The sequence below is a fragment of the Prionailurus viverrinus genome, chromosome D2, assembly GCF_022837055.1.
Source record: "Prionailurus viverrinus isolate Anna chromosome D2, UM_Priviv_1.0, whole genome shotgun sequence".
NCBI lineage: Eukaryota > Metazoa > Chordata > Mammalia > Carnivora > Felidae > Prionailurus > Prionailurus viverrinus.
In genome coordinates this window covers 61,088,870-61,116,354 of record NC_062571.1, presented here as the reverse complement: position 1 = coordinate 61,116,354, position 27,485 = coordinate 61,088,870, and the positions used below count along the sequence as shown (strand labels likewise).

At 48.2% G+C, this 27,485-nt stretch overlaps 2 protein-coding genes across 10 annotated transcripts; both read right to left on the bottom strand.

Annotated features, from left to right (window-relative positions):
- Window positions 1-827: 827 nt before the first annotated feature.
- Window positions 828-10,128, bottom strand: NOLC1 (nucleolar and coiled-body phosphoprotein 1). Of its 4 annotated transcripts, none has more exons than XM_047826279.1 (13): window positions 9,921-10,128; window positions 7,695-7,750; window positions 7,444-7,586; window positions 7,214-7,341; window positions 6,399-6,564; window positions 4,979-5,145; window positions 4,760-4,898; window positions 4,310-4,438; window positions 4,007-4,117; window positions 3,286-3,924; window positions 3,027-3,133; window positions 2,759-2,851; window positions 828-2,581 (listed from the first exon to the last, which is right to left on the bottom strand). In XM_047826279.1, the coding sequence occupies exons 1-13, from the start codon at window positions 10,038-10,040 to the stop codon at window positions 2,423-2,425; spliced, it is 2,157 nt and encodes a 718-aa protein (XP_047682235.1). In that variant the 5' UTR covers window positions 10,041-10,128; the 3' UTR covers window positions 828-2,422. The 4 variants fall into 4 exon arrangements, with proteins under 4 accessions (XP_047682235.1, XP_047682236.1, XP_047682238.1 ...); XM_047826280.1 differs by having other exon boundaries at window positions 7,444-7,583; XM_047826282.1 differs by having other exon boundaries at window positions 5,018-5,145; window positions 7,444-7,583.
- A 1,583-nt stretch (window positions 10,129-11,711) lies between these two features.
- Window positions 11,712-26,245, bottom strand: PPRC1 (PPARG related coactivator 1). 6 transcript variants are annotated; one of them, XM_047825772.1, is made up of 14 exons: window positions 26,050-26,245; window positions 22,133-22,321; window positions 21,442-21,591; window positions 21,220-21,321; window positions 18,204-21,105; window positions 17,827-17,880; window positions 16,937-16,994; window positions 16,089-16,159; window positions 14,415-15,138; window positions 13,073-13,219; window positions 12,891-12,957; window positions 12,651-12,772; window positions 12,251-12,402; window positions 11,712-11,964 (listed from the first exon to the last, which is right to left on the bottom strand). In XM_047825772.1, the coding sequence occupies exons 1-14, from the start codon at window positions 26,200-26,202 to the stop codon at window positions 11,861-11,863; spliced, it is 4,995 nt and encodes a 1,664-aa protein (XP_047681728.1). In that variant the 5' UTR covers window positions 26,203-26,245; the 3' UTR covers window positions 11,712-11,860. The 6 variants fall into 6 exon arrangements, with proteins under 6 accessions (XP_047681728.1, XP_047681731.1, XP_047681730.1 ...); XM_047825775.1 differs by having other exon boundaries at window positions 21,229-21,321; XM_047825774.1 differs by having other exon boundaries at window positions 21,442-21,588.
- Window positions 26,246-27,485: the final 1,240 nt, after the last annotated feature.

Genomic DNA, 27,485 nt, shown 5'->3' with positions numbered 1-27,485 from the left:
GTTATGAAATGAACTCCAAAGTTATGAAACACTGCATATAGCAAGCTACCCCATTTGTGTAAGGGAAAAAATGAGTGGATGCACGTAACAGTACATTCAGAGAAACTATGGAGAAGACACAGAATCAAGTCCCAAGAACTAGGGCTAAGAGGGAAATTTAAACTTCACTTTATGCTATTAGATATAACAAGCATATTTGAAAATGGATGCATGAGAGGAATGAAAAAATACCAATTCTTTTAAACAGCTTAGAGTAGTGGTTTTCAATCTCAGCCACTCATTAGCATCACCTATGAGTTTTAAAGAATATTCTAACACCCAGGCCCCACCAGAAAGCACCAGGATCTCACTCAGCTAGTCTGGGATAAGCCCTTGAGTATCACTGTTAAAAGTCCCCAGATGATTCCAATTTTCAGCCACTGTTATGAAATCACGGATTTAGACCAGGAGTTAGCAAACTGTGTCCAGAGGACCAAATAGTAAATATCATAGGTTTTGTGGGCCATATAGAGTCAGCCTCATATCCTTTCAAGCACTTATAAAATGTAAAAATCATTCTTAGCACCTAAACATTACCAAAAAAGGCCATGGGCTGAACTCACCCATAGGCCATTTTGCCAACCCCCTATTAGACTATGCATAGCCTGGGCTATTTTGCCTGGAAAAGGCACCATGACACAAGGTATGGACAAAAGTGAACAATAAAAGTCACTGCCAAGAAGGTTCTACAATGAAGTCACAAGTCTTCATTCCAGCCCTCTAACTGGCCCCCAAATTCTGGTTTGAGTAGGTGGGAGGGCTCTGGACTCAATAAAAAACTCCCAAGACACATTATAAACCAGCCAGTTTATTATTTTGTAGTAAGATGTGTAACTTTTACCATGCAGACTGATGTACCTATGTCAGCATGAACAGTGTACGTTCTTCCTAGAGGCAGTTACAGGGAAAACCAAGTAATTATCAAGTTACTTGGCAAGTGTGGAATCCAAACAAGGGGAGGCTAAACTTAAAACCTACACCTCCCTCATCCACGAAGCTAGAGCACACTTTCCCACCAAAGGAACAGCTCAGACTCGTTTGCTGTTGTCTCTTTCCTCCCCATCCTGCTCTGGCTAATAAGCACGGTCATCTCCAACAGCTTTACGATAAGCTAGCTTGGCCTTGGGAGTCTTCTTTCTGCTCACTGGTTTTTATCATTCTCTCCACTGTTACTGACAGTTAAGGTTCTGAAAGGGGCACATCAATTGCTCCCATGTTCAACTACAAGACACCATAATCTTGTTAGGATGCGTACCAACCAACCCCACCCCACGTAAGTCTTACCACCTAATATGCTTTATAAAGGTTCATCCTAGTTCCATTAGCACATACACAGGTTACCTATAAATTCACCTGACTAATGTAACCTAATTCCTACTGAAGACTGAGAATTTTAATTATAGCTTTTATTCTTTCGTTTCGATCAGATTTCCAATCATGTAGGAGTTAATGAAATCAATTTTGTGTCACCACTGTTACCAAGACAGAAATACCAAGTGATGTGTACTTTTCAGATTAATGTCATTTTGTTCTGTAAAATGTAAAAACCAAGACGCACTCCTCAACTTAGTACTATTAAGGGTCATCAAAAAAAGCCTTTGAACAATAGAAAAGTTTTATGTTTTCAAACTGAAAAACTAAACATGTACTGCAAACATTAGGTAATGTTAAAATTACAGAAAACAAAATATTCATACTAACCCCACAGCATTCACACTACAACAGAACCGTGTCTGCCAACAAAAGTGAATTTTACCCCAAAAAGTAGTTAAGTCCATGCTCGCTGAAAACATCAGTCCTAGACCCCATGAATGGGGATGAACTACACACTGCATGCTTACCAAACATATACACGTTAATCATTCTTAACTGCCTCTTCCCAGAGCACTGAGGGGTAGGACGGATGAAATGTGGACCCGTGTACTCACACAGGCAGAATTCTTCAATTATAAAAACTCGTACATGTGACCCTCACTATGTTTTAGGCAATAGCTAAGATTTTATCTGTGGGAACCCACCTCTGAAAATCACAACAAAAATCTATAGGAAATGATTTAATATAAAATATACAAATTTCTCAGTATGAGGACTTCCACAGAACAGGGAGAAGGAAATGACAACAAAAAAAAAAATTTTTTTTTCTTAAAAAAAAAAACACTCCTCTTATGTTGTCCTTACTACTCAACACTCAAAAACAAATCTGTACAAAACTACGGACACAGAAAAGGACCAGAGAAGTCGTGACAATGCAAAGTCTTCGGACCTATTCTAAACTGCTGTCCTCACCAAGACCCTTCCTTAAGAGAGCTGATGGTTCCCAGGTCCACTGGGGAAAGCAAGTGGTCTCCAATCATCACCCTACTTCGCCACAAATGGCCCCAGGTCATTCGCTGTCAAACTTAATGGAATTGACCTGGACAGAGATGGAGCCTCCCCGGTAGCTGCCACGCTTCTTCTTGGTTTTTTCATGCCGAAACGATTTGCCTTTGGTGAACTTCAGAACCTGATTGGCTCGCTCCCCCCAGTCTCCAGCTGCACCCCGCTGGTAAGCAGAGAGAAGTGGTTAATACACAGAAGGACAATAACAAGGCCCTGTTACTTTCTTCTCTTTGCTCAAGGCAACCTGAACCCAGAGAGCTTCCCACCAACCTAAACCAAAATGCTGTCCTCTCTTCCACCCATTCCCCTCAAGAAGAGCCAACACCTGCACCCCCCTCACCTTGGCATCAAAGGAGTTGTCTGCCACTCGAGCATCTACCTCGATTTCCTCTTCCCTGATCCTTCGGAATGGTGATGATGCCCTTTTCTCTCCCTGGAGAAGAATGAAGTAAGAAACTAAACATGTTCTGTCATGTAACAGAAAAGCCCTCCTCAGCTACACATAGGAGCATTTAGGGCAGGCCAGGCAGAGAGTTGTCAAGATGATCCCAGATTTTTCTTTCTACTCTTTAAAAGCGGACTCCTGAGAAAGAAATAAGATAACTTACTTTCTTCCTTTTTGGAAATGTGTTGGGGGTCTGGGGCTTTATCTTCTTGGCTTGAGGAGTCTCTGCCTCCTTGGCAGCCTCATTCTGCTTCCGCTTCTTTCCTGAACCTACAAAACAGCCAGACTCAGGAGACCAGTTTCCTATTCCTCCTCCCAAGTTCCCACGCACTTAATGCATACAACTGGAAGCCTAATCGTAGGCCTCCTCTCCCTGTCCCATCCCCCAAAAGTATATCCCACCCAATTCTTTGGATATGGACCTGGCTTAGAAACTGCGGTTGTCTTTTTCTTTTCTTCTTCCTCATTGCTGTCCTTGTCTGCTTTTCCATTCTGGGTAGTCAGTGCAGAGGTCCCATTGGTCTTCAGCACTTGTGGTCTTATATTGCCTTTGCCCTTAGGCTTCTCCTCCTCCTCCTCCTCCTCACTGGAATCATCAGAGGAAGAGCTGCTACTCTCAGCCTTCGCTTTCTTTGTGGCGGCTGGCTTGGAAAAGACTACCACTCCTGCTGTCTTCTGTGGCTTCTTTTTAACTGGGGATTTTGATTCCTTCTCTTCCTTCTCTTCCTCACTGCTAGAGCTGTCTGAATCAGAGCTGCTGTCCCTACCACCCTGAGAGGACTGTTTGGCAGCCGGAGATGGAGCTGCTTTGGCCATTGCCTTTGACTTGGGGGTGGCCACAGTCTTCTTCGTCTTCTCCTCTTCACTAGAACTGCTCTCCTCCTCACTGGAGCTGCTATCAGCCTTTCTGGTCAGAGGCTTCTGGACATTGCCTGCAGCTTGCTTGGGAGCTGTGGCTGATTTAGCTGCAGGTTGCTTGGGAGTGGCAGCTGGCTTACTTGGGAGATTCTTGGTGGTACCAGTTGACTTGGCAGAAGCTTCATTCTCAGAACTGTCAGAGTCTAGACAGAGAAGACAGAATAAAGTCAAATCGAAGGGAACCCCTGGAGTCCCCACTGCCCTGATGGCCTCCATATGCTTCACCTGAGCTGTCTGAAGAGCTCTCTGATGCCTTCTTTGCTGGAGCTGGTTTAATGGTTGCTTTAGAGATGACTGTCTTAGCTGGGGGTTTCTTTTCTTCTTCAGAACTCGAATCTGGAGAGAACCTATGGCATTAGGCTGGGACCGGAGTCCCGACCCAATCAAAGGCAATAAAAAGAAGGATGCAAAGACCCACACAGCCCTGTTTGTCCTGCTTCAGCGAAAAGCAAAAGAGACAGAGGTATTTTTGTCTTCCATATTCCTCATGTAGCTTCCCAGACCCAGTCTCCACAGGTGGGGACTCACCAGACTCATCACTGCTGTCCTCACTGCTCTCTACAGGCTCTTTCTTCTCTGCAGCTTTCTTGGGAGCCTGGGTTCCCAGGGACTTCTTGGATAGGGCAGCAGAAGGTGGGGGGACTGAACTATAGGGACCTGTTTAAGAAAGACAGTGTCATGGTTTTAATGTACATATAATAATTCTTTGATTCTGCTCCCTTCTAGAAATGGAGCTTAATTCCTCTTCCTTTGAGTGTGGGCTAAAATTAGTGAGTCATTTCTAACCAAAAGAATATGGCAGAGATGATGGCATATCGTTTCTGCATCTGGGTTGTAAAAAGCAATGCAGATTTCTCTGGGAGAAGCGAGCTGTCATGTCAAGCAGTTCTAAGGAGAGGTCCATGTGGTGACTGCAGAGATCCTCCTGCAGTTGTATCTGGTCACAGTCATGTAGCTTGAATCCCCATGTCCAGTTACCTGGTTTTTTCTTTATGGGTTTTTTTTGCTCCTCCTCCTCCTCTTCACTTGAGGAGTCCTCGCTACTGGAACTCTTTTGGGTAGGGGTGGCTGCTGCTTTCACTGGAGCCTTGACCACAACTTGCTTTTTAGGTACAGTCTGCATTATACAGAGAAAGTCAGTTACCACAGGAAAATGCTGGTCCAACCAATCCTGCCAGGAAATGGAGAAACCCCTACCCCTGTGCCCAGTCCTCTGGTAGAAGTTATGGCCCAAACCTTCTTAGGTATGGCTGCTGCCTCCTCCTCCTCTGAGTCATCACTACTACTGCTGCTGCTGCTGCTGCTGCTCTTACTGCTGGCTGCTTTGCCATTGGCTATTTTAGGTGCCACCCGAGCTGGTGTACCTAAGAAGGGAAAAAAAAGCGTTAAGAAGTATCAAGCCTGGGGGTGCCTGGGTGGCTCAGTCGGTTGGGTGTCAGACTTCAGCTCAGGTCATGATCTCACAGTCCGTGAGTTCGAGCCCCACGTCAGGCTCTGTGCTGACAGCTCAGAGCCTGGAACCTGCTTCGGATTCTGTGTCTCCCTCTCTCTCTCTGCCCCTTCCCTCCTCATGCTATCTCAAATATAAATAAAACCATTAAAAAAAAAGAAGAAGAAGTATCAAGCCTGTAAGGGACCATAGAAACCTATAGCTCAGAACTTAGGAGTCTACCAGTCCTCTTGCTTTTAGAGCAGGCATGAGGGGGACTGCTGTGGCTAACTATCAAAGGATGACTTTCCTGACTAATTTCAAGAATAAAACTATCTTTAAGATAATGATATAATGTAAATAATTCAAATATGCTCTATGAGATCTTTCATTCCAACTTCCATTCAGAGAAGCTCCTATAAATCATAACCTGTCACCATGAGAGAACTACAGAAGTTTAAACTCTCACATGCCCTATGGAGTGAATGCACAGGAGAAATAATGGTAGTGAAAAGGACAAAGGATAGAGATAGAAATGGTCATTACAGAATGGGATCTATGAGAATATAAATCGTCTATGAAATCGACAAGAATGGCAAATGGATACCATTCTTAAAAAGTTTTCCTTACTGTAAGCTATCTCTAATACCTAACTCCTAATTACGTAATCTTCACTTATTAATAAAAAGCTTCTTAAAAAAAAGACACTAATTTTATACCTAATTGTAAACTTTGTCAGAAATCTTGTTTTCTACTTGTTAAGCTGAACATAATTTTTGGATAATGTTTAAACATTACTTTTCATACTTGAAATAAACATTTATTTAAAAAAAAAAAAAGACACTAATCAATACCTCTAGTTCAACAACCACTACCATTTCACTCCTGTGCTGAATGAACAATTTTGAAAACATGCTTATTTTTTTTTTTTATGCTTATTTATTTTTGAGAATGACAGGGAACGCAAGCGGGGAAGGGGAAGAGAGAGAGGAGGAACAGAAGATCTGAGGCTCATGCTGACAGCAGTGAGCCCAATGTGGGGCTCGAACTCATGAACTATGAGGTCATGACCTGAGCTGAAGTCGGACACTTAACCAACTGAGCCACTCAGGTGCCCCCTGAATAAGCAATTTTAATACCAGTCCCCACAGCAACCCCAGACTGGGCTTTTGGGAACAGTAATAGTACCTGATTTGGCTGAGGCTTTAGCTTGAGCCTTAGCTGCCACAGGTGTTGTCTTTGGCTTCTGGTTCTTTGGTGCCTCATCTTCTGAGCTTGAGTCTGAATCAGAATCAGAGCTCTTGGCCTTCTTAGGAGGAGCTTTGACTGCCTTGGGTTGGGGCTTAACTCCCTTCTGTGAGAAAACACACAATAAGGGTGAGAATCAGCAAACTTCTGGTACCCAAAGTACATCCTAAGGTAGAAACCATCCTAGACTATTTTTTAGGGGCTAACTAACAGAACAATAAAAGCAAGGGCAAGTTAAACAAGAAAGCATCTGGGAGTGGCTGGCTGGTTTAGTTGGTAGAGCATGCAACTCTTGATCTCAGGATCATGGGTTCGAGCACCATGTGTGGTACAGAGTTTACTTAGAGAAAGACAGAAACAGAAAAAAAAGAAAGAAAGCAAGCAAGCATCTGAAACGAGCACCAAACTCTTCATAAGAAACAAAAATATCAGCCCTGTCCCTGCCATTCCCTGCTTAGAGCTCCCAACACCTACCTACAAAACAGACTCTTACTCTTGGGAGTCTTAGTATCCCAGAGAAACCTAATATCACCTGGGAAAACAAAACGGGTTCCTCTAGATTAAGAGTACAATTTCAACCTCGCATATCCTTTCCAAACTTCATACTTCTATCATCTCTCTCAAAGTCCTCAGATTTTCTTCTCCATGGTCATTTGTTATATACCACTGCCATCCCTTGGTTCCAAGCTATAAGCCAGGATTTCAGGTTTTTTCTAATTCCTTAAGCAACCTCTTTCCTCCCCCAAGTTGCAAACCTGAACAGGCTTTTTCTTCTTGTCCTCCTCCTCCTCATCACTGGATTCTTCACTGCTGCTGCTCTCTGTTGCTTCAGCTGAAGCCTTTCCACCATGCTGAGGCAGACTGGCCCTCTTGGCAGGTACAACTGAACAAAAGCACAGACCCCAGTGAAAATCAGCCATGGGTACTGGCAGGCTACAAATCCCTTTCTGGGAACCACTAACCCCAACTACCTGGCCACCCTTACCAGCTTTCTTAGCTGGAGGCCCTTGGGTTTCTTCCTCCTCACTGCTGTCCTCACTGCTGTCACTGGATGAAGTCTTCTTCTTAGCCTTCTTAGTCACTGGTCCGTTTACCTGTAACTTCCGCTTTGGGGCCTTGGTGGACCTGCTGAAGTAGATGAGACTAACCTTTGAGGGCTCAGGACCTTCTACACCAAGGAACACAGCCCAACCCCTTGGGGGGAAAAATAGCCACAGTGGTACAGGGAAGACTTACTTGAGCCAGAAGCTGTAGATGTCCAAGAGGGAAGAGGCGTTGGCGTCCTGTTGGGTCTAGAGAAGAAAAAAGAAAGGTCAATAAGAACATTTTATCCTGGTTGTTCTAGGGGAAATTAGATCTTATTTTATTCTCTCATTAAAAGTAGCCAGTTTTATATCTGCTACATTTGCTGTAAATGTTACACCTTTGGAAGACTTCTCCGACTTGCTTAAATTAAGAGAACAATAGCCTGTTTATGTACTCCCCCAATTTTTGACATCAAAAGCTTGGGTTACTCCTGTATATAGTTTTTGGCACCATCTATTCCCAGTCAGTCCTATTTATCACAGTTTTTAAGAAAATGTGCATTCCCTTTATTTTAGCAATGCATTGCCTAGACATGTATCCTTACCCATGAAACAAGAACACAAACGTTAATACGAGAGAGTGTTTGCTGCAATGTGGTTTATAATACCAAATCACTGGAACCCAGCTTCCAAAACTGGTTAAAAAGCTAAGCTATATACTCAATACAAAATTCCATTCAGCTATTAATTACACTGATATAGATTATTAGTTGATGCAATAAAAAAAACATAATGGCAGGACATTACAGTATCAATAAGAGTATAGGCTCAGAATCAGACGAGTACAGGTATGAAACTCACCTCTATCTGTTACTACTGTGTGACTCTGAGCAGATTATTTAATCTTTCTGAGACTGTTTTCTTCACTATAACATGAAGATAATACTATACATCTTATTAAGTGGTTTAGAGAATTAGAGATAGCATACATAAAGGACTTAGTATCTGTAAACACCATGTAGCACTTAGTAAGCCAACAAGGATTAGTTTTTGTCACATAAAAGAATCCTGATTCTCAAAGGCCCAATTCCACCCAGCCCCTTGTGGAAACACTTTCTGCAGCCTCCCTAACAGTCAATTCAAAAACTGTTCCAATATGAGGGGTGCCTGGGTGGCTCAGTCGGTTAAGCATCGGACTTCAGCTCAGGTCATGATCTCACAGTCTGTGAGTCCAAGCCCTGCATCAGGCTCTGTGCTGACAGCTCAAAGCCTGGAGCCTGCTTCAGATTCTTTGTCTTCCTCTCTCTCTGCCCCTCCCCCACGCTCTCACACTCTCCCAAAAATAAACACTAAAAAAATAAAATAAAATAAATTTTTTAAAAGTTCCAATATGAAAGCAGTTGTAGGAGATCACATGGCAGGCTGTCCCAGCTTAAAGAAGTCATTTCTAAATGACTGTTCTGTTCTTGTGCAGCCTGATTCTGCCACAAAGAAACCTATCTTCTTAGTCAAAGGCTAAGAACACTATCAAAGACTACTACACTCTACTCTCATGTTTGCTCTTCTTGAAAGGGAGATTCCAAACCTTTCACCTCCCTAGCCACCTTCTCTTTACATGTGTTTAAAACATCCTTAATTAATATAACTATCATAACAGCTTTCGCTCATTGATGCTTCCTGAGCATCAGGCACCTAGATTGTCACTTCATATTTATCATGTTACTAAAATTCACAAAAATCCTATAAAGTGGATGATGACATTCCCCATAGGAATAGAAACAGAATCAGAGAGATTGGGCAAGCTGCTCAGGTTATACATCCTAAAAAGTGACAGAGCCTGGTCCCAAATCTAAATGTGCCTGATTCCACAAGTCGAAGATCCAAGACCACTGCTTGCTAGGGCTTTGATGCTCAGTTCTGCTTCAATATACCTTAAAGCAGAACCATGCCTCTACTCTCATTTTGTTCTTTACTAACGAAAAATCCCATCCTTCATTTATATATAAAAGCAATTTTATCATGGAGTCCCGGGTAAATTCTGAGAGTTATGGTCAAGTCACGCTTTGCATCAGCCAGCGTAAAACCCAAAGGAGAAACCAAGAGCCCCCAATGCCTCCGGTAGGACACCACGCTCCCTCCTCGCCGCACTCCGCCAGCCACGTGACCTGGGCCACGAGGATCCCACGCTGCTGTCGTTGCACCGCTCACCAGAAAAAAGCAACAAGACTCTGCGCTATCTACTGAGACCTCGTGGGAGACCAGGTGCGGAGACTCGAGACTCTAGGCTCTCGGCTCACCGCCAGGAGCTCAGCACAAAGGGTCCGCAGATACTGCACTGGCAGACCCCAGAGACCTCCGTACCCGGAAACCTGAACCTGTCAGGGCCCGAAGTCCTGTGGTCATCCCACCCCAGCCTTTGCCCCAAGCCCGCACTCACAGCGCCTGTTGCCTTGGCGAATTTATTGGCCACCTCCGACAGCTGGTTATCGCGCAGAAAGCCGAGCACGAGCGGATACAGGTCGCTGGGAACCACGCGGCGCAAGCCGGCGTCCGCCATCCTCCGGGCAATACGCGTCACTACCGTTGCTGAAGCGCACAACGCAGGAACTCGGGAACCCGGCGGAACGACGGCGGATCCGTTGTGACGTCATCGCGCGGCGCGGGGGCACAGCGGAAGGGGCGGGCACTCCCCACAGGGCAGTTCCGCCTCCACTTTGGAGGCAGGATCGAGGCGAAATCTGTAAGGTCTTTCCGGTGCCACAAGTGTCGCCATCTTGGTAAGGGCGGAGCCCTTCGTCCGCCACCTTGTGAGGGCGGAGCCCTGACGTCACGTGTCCCGCCCTCGGTAGTGGCGGGAAATCTCCAGCCTTCCCGCGCTCTGCTAGAGCCACTTTTTTTCAGAGCTGCGGTTTCCGGAGCCGCTGCTGGGATTCGCATTCCAGAGTGAGCCGGGAGGCTTGAGCGGTCCTTGGACTCTCTAGACTAGGGTCACAGGATCTCCCAATCACTACCGTTCGCACGGCCAGAGAATTCCCACCCTTCATCTTCCGTCTCCACTAAGCAGAAGAGGCCATTGGATACCACCCCAGCCCCTGTACTCCCACCTCAAATACAGAGGATCCTTCATTTTATCCATGGTAATAGAGGGACGATTCCCCAAAAATGCCCCTACCTCATGATTTGCCCATGAGACAACCCCTTCCTCTCTTACATATTCATTCAGCATTAGGTCAGCTCCATGAAATGTAAAGCCATTGCACCAACCCTGAGCAATACAGCAGCAGCAATCTCTTCAAATCTATAATCCTGGAAATAATCCTCCTATCTCCCGAGTCACAGTTCACACCTGAACTCTCCCTGTGGGAGAACTAGAAAACCCTCCCAAGTGTCTGTCATGATATTCAAAAATCAATGCCCAGGCCTGCCAAGTTAATTCCAAGTTTTATCACATTTCAGTTCACATTAGCAGACATCAATCCCTTTACCCACTACCCTTTGACTACTTCCCATTAATAAACCTTCTGAAGGGTAAGGACCCACTTTCTCAGGGGACCCATGTCTCCTTTGCTTTTCTCAAAATAGGCACTCTGCTAACAGATATAACTCCTACAACTCCCTCTTTCCCAGAGGTCTGTCCACATGCATGTGTTCTTCTGAGTACCTCTTGTGTACCAAGCGTGCTCAAGCTAAAATGGTACATGTACACAGAAGTTTGTTTAGAGATCCTTCATTTGGAACAACTGCAAACTTCCTCCAGGTTCTTGATGGTGAAATCCCTTCCTTGAGACTGCAGCATCAGCATCCCTTTGTTTGAAATGCAGAATCTCAGGCTCCACCCCGGAAGTCAGAATCTACTTTCTGAAGAGATCCCTTTTAAAGTTTGAGAAACACTGCCCTAGAAGACTGATTTCACAGACAACACAACCTGAGGAGACAAGTATCAAGTCCAATAGGATTTTGCATCAAACCAAAGAGGGGTCCTAGGAAGTAAATGGAGGTAAGCACGTCCCTGATTGTATTCAGATTGGAAAAGTGAGTATGTCTGGCACTAGCACCATTGAAAGAAGCACAACAGCACTTGGAAATTGTTTGTAGTTCGTGTTTATTGGTCTGCATAGTGCCTTAGAACTTCCAAACACAGGGGAACCCCTCAGCCCCATCTTAACATAGGAATGAGTTAACTTGTTTCAATGCCTGTTATAAAAAAACAAATAACCCTTCAAAAATCTGATTTAACACATTTTTTATTTCACTTTTTTCCATTTCTTTATAAAACAGTCATCTCACTAGCAGCTCTCTCCCCTAAATTGGGGGAGGGGAGGGTGGAGGAGGTTGGACACCTCCAAAGAAAGAGGGAAGGGGGAGAAGGGCCCAGGGTTACCTCCTGAGGTTCTTCTGGGCCTGTTTCAACAATGTGTCAAAGTCAAGAGAATCAAATTTGCTCTTTACAGGAGCAGGGTCAAAGTCTTCCCGGTTGGAGTCTATAAAAATAGAGACAGACATCAAGGTCTCTGACAATACTTCCCAATCACAGGGTCCTCAAATGGCCAGCCTCCTCCCACCCCAATAATGGATGGAATAACATCAATCACCCTGGTTTTAAGTAAAGAAGACTAAAGAGCCCCCATTTCTCCTCTCATCCCACCCCCTTTGTGTTCTTTGTGTGTCACATAGAGACGAGTCTACCTAGCTCCACTCTCAAAAGGTTGGAAACCCTTCTGGGGACAATATGAAGTATACCAAAGCCTCGGGGTCTCCTCCACTCACCAAGATCAGAATAGCTTCTCTTGCAGAACTGCCTGCGGCCCCCAAAGCAGAGATCAAAGGGCTGCTCATCTGCCTGCCTTAGCTTGTGGCCACTCTCGATGGCTGCAAATGCCTCTTCAGCATAGCGGTAAGTGACGAAGCCGTAGTTGTCACTGGTGAGGAAGGTGAGGCAGAGGCTGGGGTGGCTATTTAGGCACTTGCCAAGGAGAAGAGATACTTCCCAGGGTAGAGAGAGACTCGGGTAGTTCTTCTTCCCCAAATGGCCAACCCTCTGACTAGGAGTGAAGGTGTCATCCTACATTGCCTAACAAACCAGAGAAAGGAAGGGGGAAAGACAAAGCAGCATCAAGGTAGACAAATGGGGTGGAAAGGACATTCTGACCTATAGGTCCAACCTTACCCTTGGACACGGAAGTGGATAGTGCACTCCTCAATCTCTCCAAAAACAGAGAACCTCTGTTTCAATTCTGACCGAGTCATGCGGCCAGGTATCTTCCCAATGAAGACCACTCTTCTCTCCTCCTATGTTGAGACAAGGAAAATTGACACACCATGAGCCAAGGCCACTGCTGCAGAAGGCTCTCCAAGCTCATGGCTCAGGGGCAAGCCCCATCCTCCCAGGACCTATTCCTCTACTCACTATTGCACGCTCCTTCTGCAGCACTCTCTGCCTTTGGTAATGGTCATGTGAACGATAAGAGCTGTACCTGACATGAAAAGAAGGTGCCATCAGCCCTCCAGACATTAGACAACTCAGGTCTCAGAACTCTCAAATTTGGGATTTGCATCCCAGATACACAGACTCCCTGATCACACACTCACCTCCGCCTCCTGTCACTTCTCCGGCGGGGGGATGGGGAGCGGGACCGGCTTCGGGAACTGGATGACGAAGATGAGGAAGATGAGGAAGATGAGGAGGAGGACGAGGAAGAGCATCTTCGGGAACGTCCAGAAGAACTGCAACTGGATCTAGAGAATAAAGAGGCACGCAGGAATGCTGGGAGTGGTGCAGATATATTCTGCTTACCTCACCTTGGCCCCAACCTTGCCTCCCTGTCCGGAAGCTCAGGACCAAAGGCAAAGCAGAGGAAAAGAGATCTAGAAGAACTCCACAGATGACCAAACTGAGCCCTCATGAATTTTAGGCGTTTTTGGAATGTTTTAGAGTGTTCTCACATAGATCATAGTTATTTTCAACTATGCAATTAACAACAAAAACGTTTAACAAGTCGAAGAAAAATAAATGGAGACTTGGGAATAAAGGGCTGGGCCCTAGGTCTAGCTGGGGATGCCAGGCCTGGGTCTCTGGGTTCCTGCTCCCCTAACATGTCTCATAGCAGTACTGTGACCAGGATGTAAAAAGGAGGTGACTTGCTAGACATGGAGTAGAGGTCATTTCTTAAGAGGTCATTCTGGCTCAGGGGCACCTGGGTGGCTCAGACGGTTAAGCATCCCACTTCAGCCAGGTCATGATCTCATGGTTAGTGAGGCTGAGCGCCACATTGGGCTCTGTGCTGACAGCTCAGAGCCTGGAACCTACTTTGGATTCTGTGTCTCCCTCTCTCTGCCCCTCCCCCACTCGTGCTCTGTCTTGGCTCTCAGAAAATGAATAAACATTAAAAAAAATTTTTTTAAAAAGAGATTATTCTGGTTTAAAAACAAAAAATTATTCATGGATTAAGTAGGAGAATCTTGGTCTTTAACTGAGAAAAAGGTATTGCCAGAAAACGTATGAGGCCACAGTGACAACCAAAGGAACTGCCCAGACTCTTTCCTGGACAGATGATTAGAAGAGCTGCCATTAACAAGCTACTTATCCCACCTTCCAACATCCCACAAGAAAAGAGCAGAAGTGAGGACTGATAAAGTATGTAAAGGATCAAACACGGGCGAGACGCAAGCCTAATGGTCTCCCCAAGGCAGGGGTCAAGGAAGCAGCAGACCTTGGTGATCCCCAAACTCAAACAGGGTATAGAAGCAAATTCTCACAGCTTGCCTCCTTCAATAATCCAGGAAAGGGGGAGAAGACAAAAGCCAAGGACAGAAGTAGAAGCCTTAATGCCTGAAAGCATCAAGCTCAATGTGCAAAAGCTTTCTAAGTAAACCAGAGGAGAGCCCATGGACTTCCTAAATGAAGAGGACCTAACAGGCCATCAGAGCTCACCTTCGCCACCTCTTGTGTGGGGGGGAGAGGGACCGGGACCGGGACCGGGATGAGGAAGACGACGATGAGGATGAGGAGGAAGATGCTTCGCTGGTCCGGTTGGACCCAGAGCTGATAGAACGGCTGCTGCGGCCACGGCAGCCCTGCCAGCCCCGGCTTGGGGGGCTGGCCGACCTGCAGGCTTTTCGGTAACAGCGCACCGACCGCTGCTTGGCTGAGGGCTCAGGGGGAGTCCTAGTGTTCATGTCATTCCGGCAAGGTGAGGCCTCAGGGGAGAGCAAGGCGGATGGGGCAAGGCAAGTTGCTGGGGCATCTGCCTGCTCACTGCTAGTCCTGTGATCAAGTGGCTCCTGGGAGGCAGCTGTGCGTGGGGGCAGGGGGGCGGCCAGGCCCAGGGACAAGACGGGTTTGATGGTGATGTCCTGATGGCGTTTGACGTTCCATCGGGAGCCCACCTCTGGAATGACTAAGGCAGGCGTCTTTCTGGGGGGAGTCCTGCTCCGGACACAATAGTCATGGTCCCCAGAGCCCACATGGACTGGACTAGGGCCATGGACCCCTTCTTGGAGGCAGGCTGCAGCTGGATGTTTGGCCTCTGTAACTCCTTCAGGCTTCAGGGTTCCCTCCTGGGCGGTGGACTTAGGAGATTTGGCTTTGGCCAGCAGTGAAACAGCAGCCAGGGGCTTCCATAATTGGTGGGGAGGGGTGGCTGGTGGGGTGAGCCCTGTGAGGGGAGGGAGGATGGAGATAGCAGGATGAGATCCGATTCTACACTTCCAGGGGCTCCAGAGACCCCCACCTCATGTCACAAAGTACACCAAAGGTCAACAGCCCAACATCTCCCACTATTGCAACTATTCCTTCCCCCAAGTTCCCCATCTTGGGGACCAAGCAATATAAACCCAGACAGCTAGCGTCCTCCTGAACCCCTCAGCCTCTCACTGCCCAAACCTAGTTAGTGACCAGCTCCTATATGGTCTACCTCTCCATTCTTAGACCCAGCCCTCCCCCTACACTGCCTGGGCTGCATCTGCCTAGACTCCTGTAATCACCTTCCAATGATCTCCTGCCTGGGGCTTCATGCCCATCCACCTGTTTTCTACATTCCTGCTACAGGGAACACCCCATAACCAATTGCTTCTTCAATGCAAAGATAAAGTCCAAACAGCTTAACACGCCATTCAAAGTTCCCTTCATCTGACTTCCTACTTAACACTTCAGCTTTATCTCTTGCTTTAGTTCTGCCCACCACCCTCATCAGCCACTACACTCCAGTCAAACCAAACAACTCATAATTCCCCAAAACATACCAGGCTGGTTTCATTTCTTCAGTTCTCCAGCAGCTCCATCTCCCTAGAATGCCCCATCCCCTAAATCTAATTGGTATTAGTGACCTTCTCAAACCTCTGCCTCAGGGATAACACCAACTGTACATGACCCTCCCCTGACTGACCCATTTCAGATCCCACTATAAACCACAAAGGCTCCTTTAACATACGATCTCTGATACTCAACATGCTCGTTTATACATCTGCTCCCTGGACTGTGAGAATCTCAAGGATGAGGATCAGATCTCTGTATTCCCAACAACTACATACACCCAGTGCAGGGCAGACTCTACAAACATTCGCTGCATAAACTAATCAAAGGCAGAATTCCCCACCCTGAACCCACCTGCCACGTTGGCCAGTTCTGGGGCTTGTAACCGGTCTAGGGGCCTCTTCTCCTGGGGAGTGTCAACGTTGCTGGCGGGGGAAAAGGGAAAGCCTGGTTCATTGCCTCCTCAACATCTTGTATATGTTTTCCTCATAAAGCAACGGGAGAGGGGTGTGTGCAGAGAAGAATAGGATACACAAACTGCCCCTATCGTTCTCCTCCAGCCCAAATACGATCTTACTGACTGAATGTAGTTTGGGTCTCAGCTCAGCTCTGTCCAATTCTAGGAGGCAGGCTGGCTATGACCTTAAATACCCCCCACCTCCTTTAAGCCAGGAGACTTGCCTGCCTAGCTCAAACCAACCCAAAATCAACATGGATGGGAATATGCTTGACAGAACAGGATAGGGTACTATGAACATGAAAAATGAAAAAAGGCCTCTCAGTGCTGGAAGACTGAGGAACAAGGAGGTCCAGGGTACTTCGTCCAAGGAGTCAGGAGAGCCCTAGCCACCAACATCTTACCCCACTTGATCTTTTATCATCACTAGTGTTGAGCAAGCTTAACACTTGATAAAAGGAAGGAAAGAAATCCCCAAAGGCACAATTTGCCAGAAGACAAAAGGCAACTCCAGGACATTTGGAATCCCAGACTGGAATCAGCCAGAGGTGGTACACACCCTCCTACCTACCACCCAAGACAGTGCCCAGTAGTGATGAGCTGAGGAGGGGAGGGGGAAACAGGGAAAGACTCTAAAGCTGACTAAAAGCCCTGTAACAGAGGCATCCAGTTGACGGTCCTGAAGCACCGGCCGGCTGCTGACCAACAGCTGTAGGGTAACTCGCTCACATGTCTCCATACTCACCCTGAGTTTCCTACAGCCAAGCTGTCAGCAGGAGCCGGGGGAGGGCACTCCTTTTTGGCTGCAAAGAAACCAAATTAGTTAAAAGGCCAACCAGATGTTCCAGATTGAGGAGGCACAGAAGGGCTGGCTTTGAGACCCAAAGAAGAAAAATCCACTTTGTGTACATATTTCACTGGACTCTCCCCAGAGAGATCCATTCTCTTCTAGTAGGTACCCAGGTACTATTTTTAATCATGTTTCTGCTCAGAAATATCTGTTAACTTCCCAGTGAATCTGAGATAGAGTCCAAACTTCTAAGACTAGCATTCAAGGTTCTATATGACCTAACTTCCCAGTCTTGGTCTATTCTGGTTCTACACTTATACCATATTACATTTTTCCTTGTATTGTAGATAACTTGTTACTAACTCAGGGGACATTTATGTAATTTTCCTCCCCTATTAGACCATAAGCTCCTTACGAACACGACATAGTATCCTCCAGAGCACCTAGATCCTTGCTTTGTACTGAGTAAGCTCAGCTATCCACTGTCTTCCAAACATACAATCCTTATACTTCTGCCTTTATTCACTACACACGCATCCTGTATTTCAGAGCCCAGCCTAAGAGCCAGTTTTCTAGAAAAATGTCCCCAACCAACCCAACCCACTGGGACCTCCACATCCAACTACTCTTTATAATTCTTGCCATGCTTACTGCCACCTGTCCCTGGTTTAGACTGTATTGTCCATGAACCTGGTCTTCCCCTTGCAATCAGATTGAAACTACTTCTCTGGGACTGAGACCGCCCCTCCACCGTTCCCTTCCTTCCACCTAAGCAACTACAGGGCTGGGCCCAAATAAAGCATCAATAAAAAGGGGTTACAGCATAGCTACCTAGGTGCCCTCACCTTCAGATTTCTCAAACTGCTCCAGCAGACTGGACAGGTCCGATGCCTCAATTCCTGTGGAAGTACACAACACAGGATTGGAATCCAGCCCCTATCGACTGAGTGCCCAGGTCCTGGAATTCCCAAGTCATCTCCCAAATCAATTCCCTTGATGCTGTCCCTAACCACTGTACTAAGCAAACCAAGGCAGCAACACAAAGCAGAAATCAAACAAACCCAGAGCTCTGTCTCTCAAGAACCCTCCAAAAAAACAAAGAACCCTCCAAACAAATCTGACAAAGACCAGTCCCTATGAGAGTGGTTTATCGTGTTCTATGGAGGATACTCCCCATCCAACCCCCATGCCTTTCACATCAACTAAACCATGTGGCACTTACCAATCTCACTGATGAAAGCCTGTACCACATCCTCAGGGCCTTGAGTCCGTGGGGTAGGCAGGAAGGAGAGTTTCCTTAGACGGGCTGGGTGGACAGCAGGCACCTTAGTTACAGTGCTCTGCTTTGGTGTGGGTGTAGGAACAACCTTGGTAACAGGAGAGGGGGGCTTCTCCCTGGGCCTTGTCTCCTGGATCTCAGGCTTTAGCCTCTCTGATGCAGGCTCCTCAACATCCACACTCTCAGCAGACAAACACGGTGGAGCCTTAATCTGGGGGCTTTGCATTGGGGAGGACACCTTAGGTTTCAGATGAGGAGACACAGGCACTGACTTGACTTCCACCTTGGTGGGCTCCACCTTGGTGGGCTCTATCTGCAAAGCTCCCTGGCCAGTTGACCCAAGACTGAGAGGAGGAGCCATTGGCACAGAAAGTACACTTTCAGGAGGGCCAGCTGGGATGCCACTGGGCTCCACCTTGGGTGGGGGAGCAGCTCTCCCAACAGATGCCAGAGGCAAAGGAGGTGGTGGCATAGAAGGCCAGAATGGAGGGTGTTGCAGCCCTGGGCCCCATCCCAAGGGCCCATAGGCACAGCTGGAGCTGTAAGGTGGGACTAGGGCTGGAGGGGGTACCCAAGGCACATTGCAAGTGGGGGGCACAGCATAGGTGCCAGGAGTACCAGATACCAGGGGCACTGTTGGTGGCGGGGGGAGGCATGGATAGCCAGAAGGGGACACAGGGGGATAACAAGGCCAGGGTGGCACAGGAGCATAATGAGTATAGGGATCAGGTGGCACTGGTCCCATAGACATTGGAAGACTGGGAGGCTGCAAGGGAGGTGGGGGCAGACTGGGGATCCCTTGCCCACCTGTAGGAAGGGGCATCATGGGAGTCATGCCTAGCCCACCTGGGGGAAAAGGCAAAGCAGTGGGCATTGTGGAGGGCATGGACTGCACAGTAGGAGGTGGAGGTCTTGCTGGTAGTGGCATCTCTTGGGATGGCACCTGTTCAGTGGGAGTTGAGGCCACAGGTTTGCTTGCAGGTGGCTCAGGACTAGGAGAAGCAGGGCTGGGACCCACAGGCACAAAGCAAGCCTCAGGAGGAACCTCAGGGCTTCTCTGCAGAGTTGTCTTCTTGGCTGGGGCTGGTGGGATGACAAGACAAGGGATGTCTGCCAGCCCTGTGGGGGTCTCTGGGAGACTAGGCCACTTCCCAGCTGGGGGCTGGGGACTCCTCTCTTCTGCATCTGCTTGGCGCTGCTGCCTTCGTCGCCGGTACTCTGATAGGCTAAGAGGCCGAGGTCTGGCTTCCTGGGTTGTGGCACTGGTACTACTTTCTACCTCCAAAGGACCCACAACCTCCCGGACTTCGGGGATGATGGCCTTTAGGGGGTCCAAGGACTCTGACTCCAGAAGTAACTGGGGAGCTGGACTCCCCTGGACTGAAGACACTGCACCACGTCTGGGATCAGATGGCCTAGATTTAACTAGCACAGGATCAACTGGAGCCAGGTCACTGGGAACAGAGTCAACTGGTGCTGAGTCGGCTGGGACAGGGTCACCTGGTGGCAAGTCATCTGAGATGGGAACAACCACTGTAGGGTCAATTTCTGCTGAGTCAGCCAGGACTGGGTCAGCTGGGAGAGGGTCAACCAGCTCTGAGTTGGCTGAAGCAAAGTCAACCAATGCAGGATCAACAGGTACAGGGTCAGCTTGAACAGGGTTAACTGCAGTGGGATCAGTTTCAACAGAGTCAAGTGGCATGGGGTCAGCTGGAGCAGAATCAACCAGTGAGAGAGGAGTTGGAACAGGGTTAGCATGGATGCTGTCTACCAGGTTGGAATAAAGGTCTAGAGGATCTTCGTTAGCAGCACTAGCTTGTCCAGCACTACTCTCCAAGTTCCCAGAGCTAGGCTTCTCCAAGGCAGCTGCCCAGGCCCGAGCCCAAGCCCGTGGCTTCCCTCTACTACGGGGAGGTGCGACCTCTCTTTTAAGTTCCTCCTGAGGCAAATTTCCTGCCTGTGAAGTTATCTCTGTGGCCACAGTAGATTGCCCACGAGAAGATGACCTCAGCCTCCTGGCATAGCCTTCTGTACAGGCTGCTGGCTGCTCTTTGCTCTTCTTCCTCCTGCCCTTTCGAGCTCTCTGGGAACTCAGCATTGTGTTGGCTGGTGGGTTCTGAGACTCCTTGGGCATCATTGGTTCCATGACCTCCTTGGGCTCTAACAAGCAGACTGACTCCAGCTTTTCCTCTGACAACCCCTCTTCCTGAGGGCAGAGGTTTTCCTTGGGCACAGCAGCCTCTGTCTCTGACTCTAGTGTAGGCATGAGTAGCTTCAAAGCTGGACTGGCCTCTAGTGAGTCATCCAGAAGCACAGGCTGGGGTCCAGTAGGAATCTTCCGTACCACAACTGGGATCTCCAGGTCATTGCCAGCTGTGGCTGCCTGGCCCACAATCTCTAGCACCACACAATCCTCAGGCAGTGTCAAATCATCCGGCTGCTCCTGAAGCTCATCCTCGAGTGATGTCAGGTGGGTGAGGTTGGGCAAGCAGTATGGATGCATGGCCCGCACCAGCTCACTTAAGGAGGAGATGCTCTCGTCGCCAGCTGCCTGCACTGCCATCTCTGCTGCTGCTGTTTTATCTTCCTCCTCCGGGCAGGCCAGGTGCATGGGGAAGTCTGGAATACTGCTCACGGAGTTGTCGAGCTCCCCAGCAAGCATCTGGCCACTAAAGCTGGCCACCTCCTCCTCTTCTTCCCCATCACTACGCTGCTGGGGAGGAGGGGATTGGCCCCAGCGGGCTCTTGATCTTGAGGGTCTCCAGCTAGGAAGCTTAGGGAAGGAAGTCTCTAAGAAGGAGGGTGGGGAGAAGTCCCAAGGGGGATCTGAGAGGGACATCTCAACCTGCAGAAGAGAAAAGAAGCTACAGATGTTTTCGCCAAGGATATATTTTTCCAGGCCTGTCCCCACATACTTCTCCCTCCTGGGAGTCTCCGAGGCTCCCTAGGTCAGGCTTACCCCACTCACTCTATTACTGCCTGTGCTGGGCCCCAGTGGGTCAACTGGGGTGATGAGGTCACGTTCTGGAGGTGTCCGGGAGAGGGTGAGCAGCTTGTGCAGCTGACAGGGAGAAAAAGACCTGAGATGAGTTTGTGCTTCACAACTATGTAAGTAGGCCCACAGTCATGGTTCTAACATTTGCACCAACCACATACCCTCTTCCCCTGGTCCCACACTCACAGAGGAGCCCTCCCGAGGTGACACAAGCAGTTCTGAGTCAGGAATGCTGTCAAACGGAGACAGGTTCTCGGAATCTGCATTGTCCAAGATCTCTGTCAGAGCTGTGAGCAGTGATACTTCATTCTGGTCCTCCAGAGATAACCTGCTCTGCTCCAGAAAGACAAAAGGAAGTTCCTACCATTATTCCTAATGGTCTACTGGCCACTCAGAATGACTGCAAGCCAAGAGAATCAGCCTCTCAGGCTCAGTTCAGCTCAATTTGCTAGAGTGCCAGGAGGCATGGGCTCTAATCTCATTCATTACCATCTCCCACCCCTCTAATGCCAACAGAGGCCTGTCAGAATTGATACTTAGGCTTATGTTTCACATATTCCTTCCACCCCTAGATGTGGGATGCTCAGCAGACAACCCTCGGCTAGGCTGGAATTGAACTCAAAACACAGATGGGAACCCCCCTGGACATGTAAGTTGGGGGCCCATGCAGGACTACAGTCCAAGCCTGCCAGGGCATGTTCACATGGGATATAATCTGGCAGCTTGTAGCCCAATTCTCCTGGAGAAATGAGAAACACACTTCAAGGACTCAGTTTGGGTATCCAGGAGCCAAGATCCTGGGAAAGCAGAGCCACCAGGCCACAGCCTCCAATGCAAAGCTCCCACCTGAAGACCTCCAAACCCAGTCCCAGCTCACCTCCCCAAGGCTCCCAAAATCTTCAATGAGTGAGATGAGGGAGGCGTCCATGTAGCTCTGCATGGTCCCCAGCAGTGTCTCATCCTGCAGTATCAGCTCCTCCATCTCCAGGTCCTTGTCCCTCAGACAGGGGCCAAGCCGAGACAGACTGACAAAACCAGAATCGTCCCCTTCCTCATGCAGCAGCACCTGAGGCAAACAGGACAGTCAGGGTGTAAAGTCTGCAGAGCACGGGGCACCTAGGGCAGCTGAATGATATGCTCTGTAAACCAGGTGCCTAAGCTTCCACCAATGGCCCCAGACTCAGCAGGAGCCCCAACAAAGCCAAACCTCTGGACTTGCTGGGCAGAGAGAAGTACAACCCACGAAACAAAGCCCCAGTCAGGATGGCAGTGTTCATGGATCTTCTGGGCAAAAAAAAAAAAAAAAGTCTGGACTCCATCCAGAAACAGTTGGAGCCACTGAAGATCACTAAACCAGGGAGTAAAACCATCAGAAAGAACAAGATTTTTCAGAAGAGTCAAACAGTCTGAGGGGTAAACCACAAGAGTGGTGGTCAGCAAACAGGCAATTTCAGCTCCAACTACCTTCCCTCTCCCAAATCCTGCCTAGGCCTCTCTTCTCTGCTTAGCTCAAACCCTACCTTCTTCAAGATAACTCAGGCTTCCCCAATCCATGCTGATCTCTCCTCACACCCCTGAATTCATTCAGGTTTCTGTACCAGTGGCAATCACATCTTGTCCCCTCTCCACCCCATGATAGTCCTAGCATCATTACTAAAACTAAATTCTAAGTTCCTTTGGGGCAAAATAACCCTTTGTACGATACTAGCCTATATCCTTCTTTGATCTTGGAAGGGTTTAAACTGTTCTTATACTTCCTAATTATTCGTGATGCCTAGCACCATGTCTTATACACAGCTGTGATTCACACTTAATTCACACTTTTATTTTGAAGGCCCTACAGTGTGTCACTGAACCTCTCAATGGTAGTCCCAAAGGAAAAGTCTCCTCCCTACTCCTACCATGTGAGAGCATAAGAAGAGAAAGCTTGATTCCTTGAGTCAGTACATGGAAAAGCCGCACCCCACTACTTGCCTGGGAACCAGCAACATCTTCAGCCTTGTCAGGCAGGGAGCCACCCGCCCAGGCCTGTCAAGAGTGTGGGTGTGGGCAGAGCCAGAAGTAGCTGGAATGGGACTGGCAAGGCCAGAGGCCAAAGCCAGGGGTATCTCCACTATAGGAAACAGATGATGGAAAGACTGAATAGAAACAAATACAAGCCTCCCTCCCCCACTCAGCAAAGGGAAACTCTGCACCTCTTTCAAGAGAAAACAAAAAACAAAAACACAGGTGTGACTATACCCTCTAAACCCACCCCCCTAACCAAGCTGAGGAGTTCAAATGCCCAGAGAGGAAAGGCTAGATACACTTTAGGAGACCAAGTCCAGAGAGGAAGTGAAAGGTGGCAGGTTTTAGGCACTAACTCCTCCCAGACCTTCACAATCCTATAATTACAACCAGCAGCTGAATAGCACCTGGCTCAGCAAACACTCCTCCTGGGTGAGCAAGGAGACTGCATCTCAACTTGCCCTGCCACCTACCTGACCCAGCCACCAGGCCAGAATCTTTAAGACAATGCCCAGCTCTGGGAACCACTCACCACCTCCATCAGGCAGGTACTGGAGCCCTAGTCAGAGACACCCCTCTCTTCACCTGACAGCACCTATCCGTCAATCCTCACACAGCACAGCTCCCAGATACCAAGATCATCTAGCAGAGAAACCCATCTGGCTTTCTCACATCCAGTCTTGTCCCTACAGGGTTCAAAAACAACTACAAGTTATTAAGAATACACATCTGATTACTTTGAGACTCTTCCTAAACCCTTCCAATAGCAGCTTACTGCTCTTAGCATTAGGTTTAAACTCCTTAATATGTCTTACAGGGGTCCTGATCTTCCCTACTAGGCTCTTCTCCAGTATGTCCTCTCTTACTACTGTGCCTCTCTCTCTATGCATCAGCCATACAGGTTTCTGTTTCTTTAATAAGCCATATTGAAGCCTCCCACTTCAAGGCCTTTCCATACTATTTCCTCTGATGAAAACTTCCCTCCCTCACCTCAACTTAAAATATCCCTTCCCAGACTTCACAATATAGATTACTACTGCTGGTTATATAATCCCAAATATGCTGCACTTTTCCTTTTGTGCCACTTATCATTTATTTATTGCCTGTCTATCACGATAAAACTGGACGATACTGTAGAACACGGACCATGTGTGGTTTTACCACAGCATCCCTTGTGTCTGAATACAGTATCTCAATAAATAGTTGGTTGACTAGCTTTCACATGCCCATCTTTTGGGGGGAGGACATAAGGGAAGAGATATACATAATCTCTCCATGAGACCATCTCCAACCACCAATAACCATCTAATTTGGACTACAGCTGGATCGTGGATCCTGCCTCTCCTCCAAAAGGTGGGCAGCTCCCAGGCTACGTCCCCAGAATCATGGGCCTGAACTGGTCGGCTGGAACTGACATTACCTGGTAGCCTGCGGCCCAATTCCCACCTAAAACCAAAACAAAAAAACCCAAAAGCTTTCAAGGACTCAGCTTAATTGCTTAAGAGAGATAACCTTTCAGACTGAGTCCAGCACACTGGCAACTTTTAAGAAGCCCTCTGCAGAGGAGTGTGATAACACTTTCTCAGTATGGAGAACTGAAAGGCCAAGCCAATAGAATCTGACAGAAAGAAACCACCCTTGTCCAATAAATGTTCAACTAGTGGTGAATAGTTCTCAAATGGCCTCTAACTTTTCCCCATCCCCAGCAAAATTCCAAAGAGCCTTAAATACAGACCACCTCAATTTTTTGTGTCAATAAAAGAAGCAGGCCTTAGCCGCCGCCTCAAAAGAGACGCTGGAAGTAAAAGTGGGGGGAGGAGAAAGGATTCTCTTTACCTTACTTAGGCTTATCCCATGTATATGTTGACACTCCCCATGCCCCTTGTATCAGGAATGAAGCAGGTCCGAAAGCAACCAAAACGCCAGTGTCCATGACTCACAACCCACCACAAGCCGGTCAGACAGAAGCCGCCACAAGCTTACTTCACAGCCCTTCAACCTCAGCCTTCTACACTGCCCAACACACTCTAACATCCACAGGGAACTGACTCCCCGCACATCTGGAGAGTCCTTCACCATCCCCTGTCGAGAGGCGCCGTGGATCAATGCACGAGAAAAAAAACTCCTCCAAGGCTCTGCGCAAAGTTTACTCTAGCAGCCCCTACCTTCCTTCCCAGGCAGGGCCCCCCCGCCAGCCCCGCCGGAGATGGCGGGACGGGCTGAGACACACCCAGTTCCCAGCAGTGCGGCTCCAACGCCGATACGAGATGCCGGGCAGCCTGGAGCGGGAGCCACGTGGACATCCCCTCCCCGCCCCCACGTGGACCCGAGGGCCACCCCCCCACCAGAAGCCCAACCCACGTGGGTGCCAGGGCCGCCTAGAGGGGGAGGGGAAGCCGACAAGTTCTCCCGGGAAAATTGCTCCCCCCCGCAATCCCACGTGGCTCCGAAAAGGCATTGCGGCGCGGTGCTAGGGGCACCCCCACTCGGCATCCTTAGAGGAAGGTCTTAGTCCACGATTCCAAGTCCGAATCCCTGACCCCCCCACCACGGGCCGTTTCCAACACCCGACTATGCTCCTCCAGCATTCCGGAGGAATGGCCATGGGGACCCCGCCTCTGCCTGCATCCCTCCAGCAAACAGCCCAGGTCCATTCAGCCCAACCTGTCTTCCGCAGCCACCCGCATAGCCTCCCGAACGCTTCCTCCCTTTCCTGTGGCGTCCACGTGTCATCGCCCGGCACACGCTGCTTTGCTGCCAGCCGCGGGCCGCCAGCCAGCCTCTCACCTGCTCCCCACCACTCACAGCGCCCACAGTCCCATACGGCGCTTGGCTTCGACTCCCCCAACTGCTGCCGCGCACTCCACCCCCGGGGTCGGGTCCGGGGCCCCCACTTGGTGACGGCGCGACTCCGTCTCTCCGTCCCCGGCGCGCCGCCATCTTGGCCCCTGAACACTCAGCGCAGCTCTGGTCGCCGGCACCGCCTCGCCCAGCAGATTGTGGGAAAGGAACTACAATTCCCGGAAGACACTGCAAGACTGCGGATCCCAAAAGGCCTTGCGGCAAGACCCACTCGCACCTGGGAAGAGGGCCCTGGCCTCGCAAGGGAGCCTGGGAGTAGTAGTTGCTTTAAGGGGAGCCCAGCGGCACGTGCTACAGACATACTGTCATGCTTAATTTTGTGTTCCGCTGGGGGGAACCTAGTTGGGGAGCGCGAGGTAATAAGGGGAGAGTTACCATTTGCGCATCTCTTTATTGTCCTAATTTGTCCAACTGTCGGAACGCCCTCTTTATCTGACGTTCTATAATGCGGTACTTTCCTTTCCCCTTAGACCAAGTGGGCCTGTGTTTTGAAACAGCACCCTCTAGTGGGCACCCGCACTCCCGGAACTAACCTTCACCTAATCTGCGCCACTCCTGCTAGTTTCATCTTTTTTTTTTTTTTTTTTAAATTTCTGGTTTCATTAGGAAATGAAATAATTAACACACATCACTGTATAACTTTAAGGCATATGCTATATGATTGTTTGATTTACATGTACTGTGATTACCACCATACGTTCAGCTAACCCATCTTCGTATATAGATAAAATAAAAAAAATTTCCCCCTGTGATGAGATTTCCTTTTTAACAACTTTCCTATATACCATACAGCAGTGTTAGTTATGTAATGTTGCATATTACATACCTACTACTAATAACTGGAAGTTTGTAGAGTTTAATCTTAAAACACCGCGTTCGAGGGATCTCTTTAGGGCTTCTCAGAAACCCACACTGGCACCTCATTGCCAAATGTATTTCCCGCTGCTGCACTTTATCTTGCTGTCCTCCAAAGACAACTGGTGTTCTCCTACCTTTGTTTTTCTGTTTGGAATATTCGAACTTGGAAATATCTTTCATGCCCTCTTTTATCTAGGAAAGCTTTTTTGATCATTGCAATCAACCATGGTCCCTCTGTATATTTTCTACAGTCCATCACTATCACTGCTATTCATTCGTCATTTCAAAGATTTTTCTTATTGTTTTCTTTTTAAAAAAAAGTTTTCTACTCAAGTTTAAAAATAATTTCAAATAGTGCAAAACTATATATAAAATTATATTAAAAATTACACTTGGCAAATTCCAGTTCTGCTCCCCAGATTTGACCCTTGTTGCTTTTGGTGTGTATTCATCCACACTTTTTCTATGCATGTAAAAATATATATGGACACACACTGATCTTT

Coding starts and splice junctions, on each gene's coding strand:
- NOLC1 (XM_047826279.1), bottom strand. CDS start 10,040: ATGGCGGACGCCGGCTTGCGCCGCGTGGTTCCCAGCGACCTGTATCCG. Junction 7,342..7,443: donor GCCTCCAGCTAAGAAAGCTG/GTAAGGGTGGCC, acceptor GCTTTTGTTCAG/TTGTACCTGCCAAGAGGGCC. Junction 4,439..4,759: donor ACCCATAAAGAAAAAACCAG/GTAACTGGACAT, acceptor TTTCTTAAACAG/GTCCCTATAGTTCAGTCCCC.
- PPRC1 (XM_047825772.1), bottom strand. CDS start 26,202: ATGGCGGCGCGCCGGGGACGGAGAGACGGAGTCGCGCCGTCACCAAGT. Junction 16,995..17,826: donor GCAGTTTGAGAAATCTGAAG/GTGAGGGCACCT, acceptor GTTTCTTTGCAG/CCAAAAAGGAGTGCCCTCCC. Junction 12,773..12,890: donor TGCAGAAGGAGCGTGCAATA/GTGAGTAGAGGA, acceptor GTCTCAACATAG/GAGGAGAGAAGAGTGGTCTT.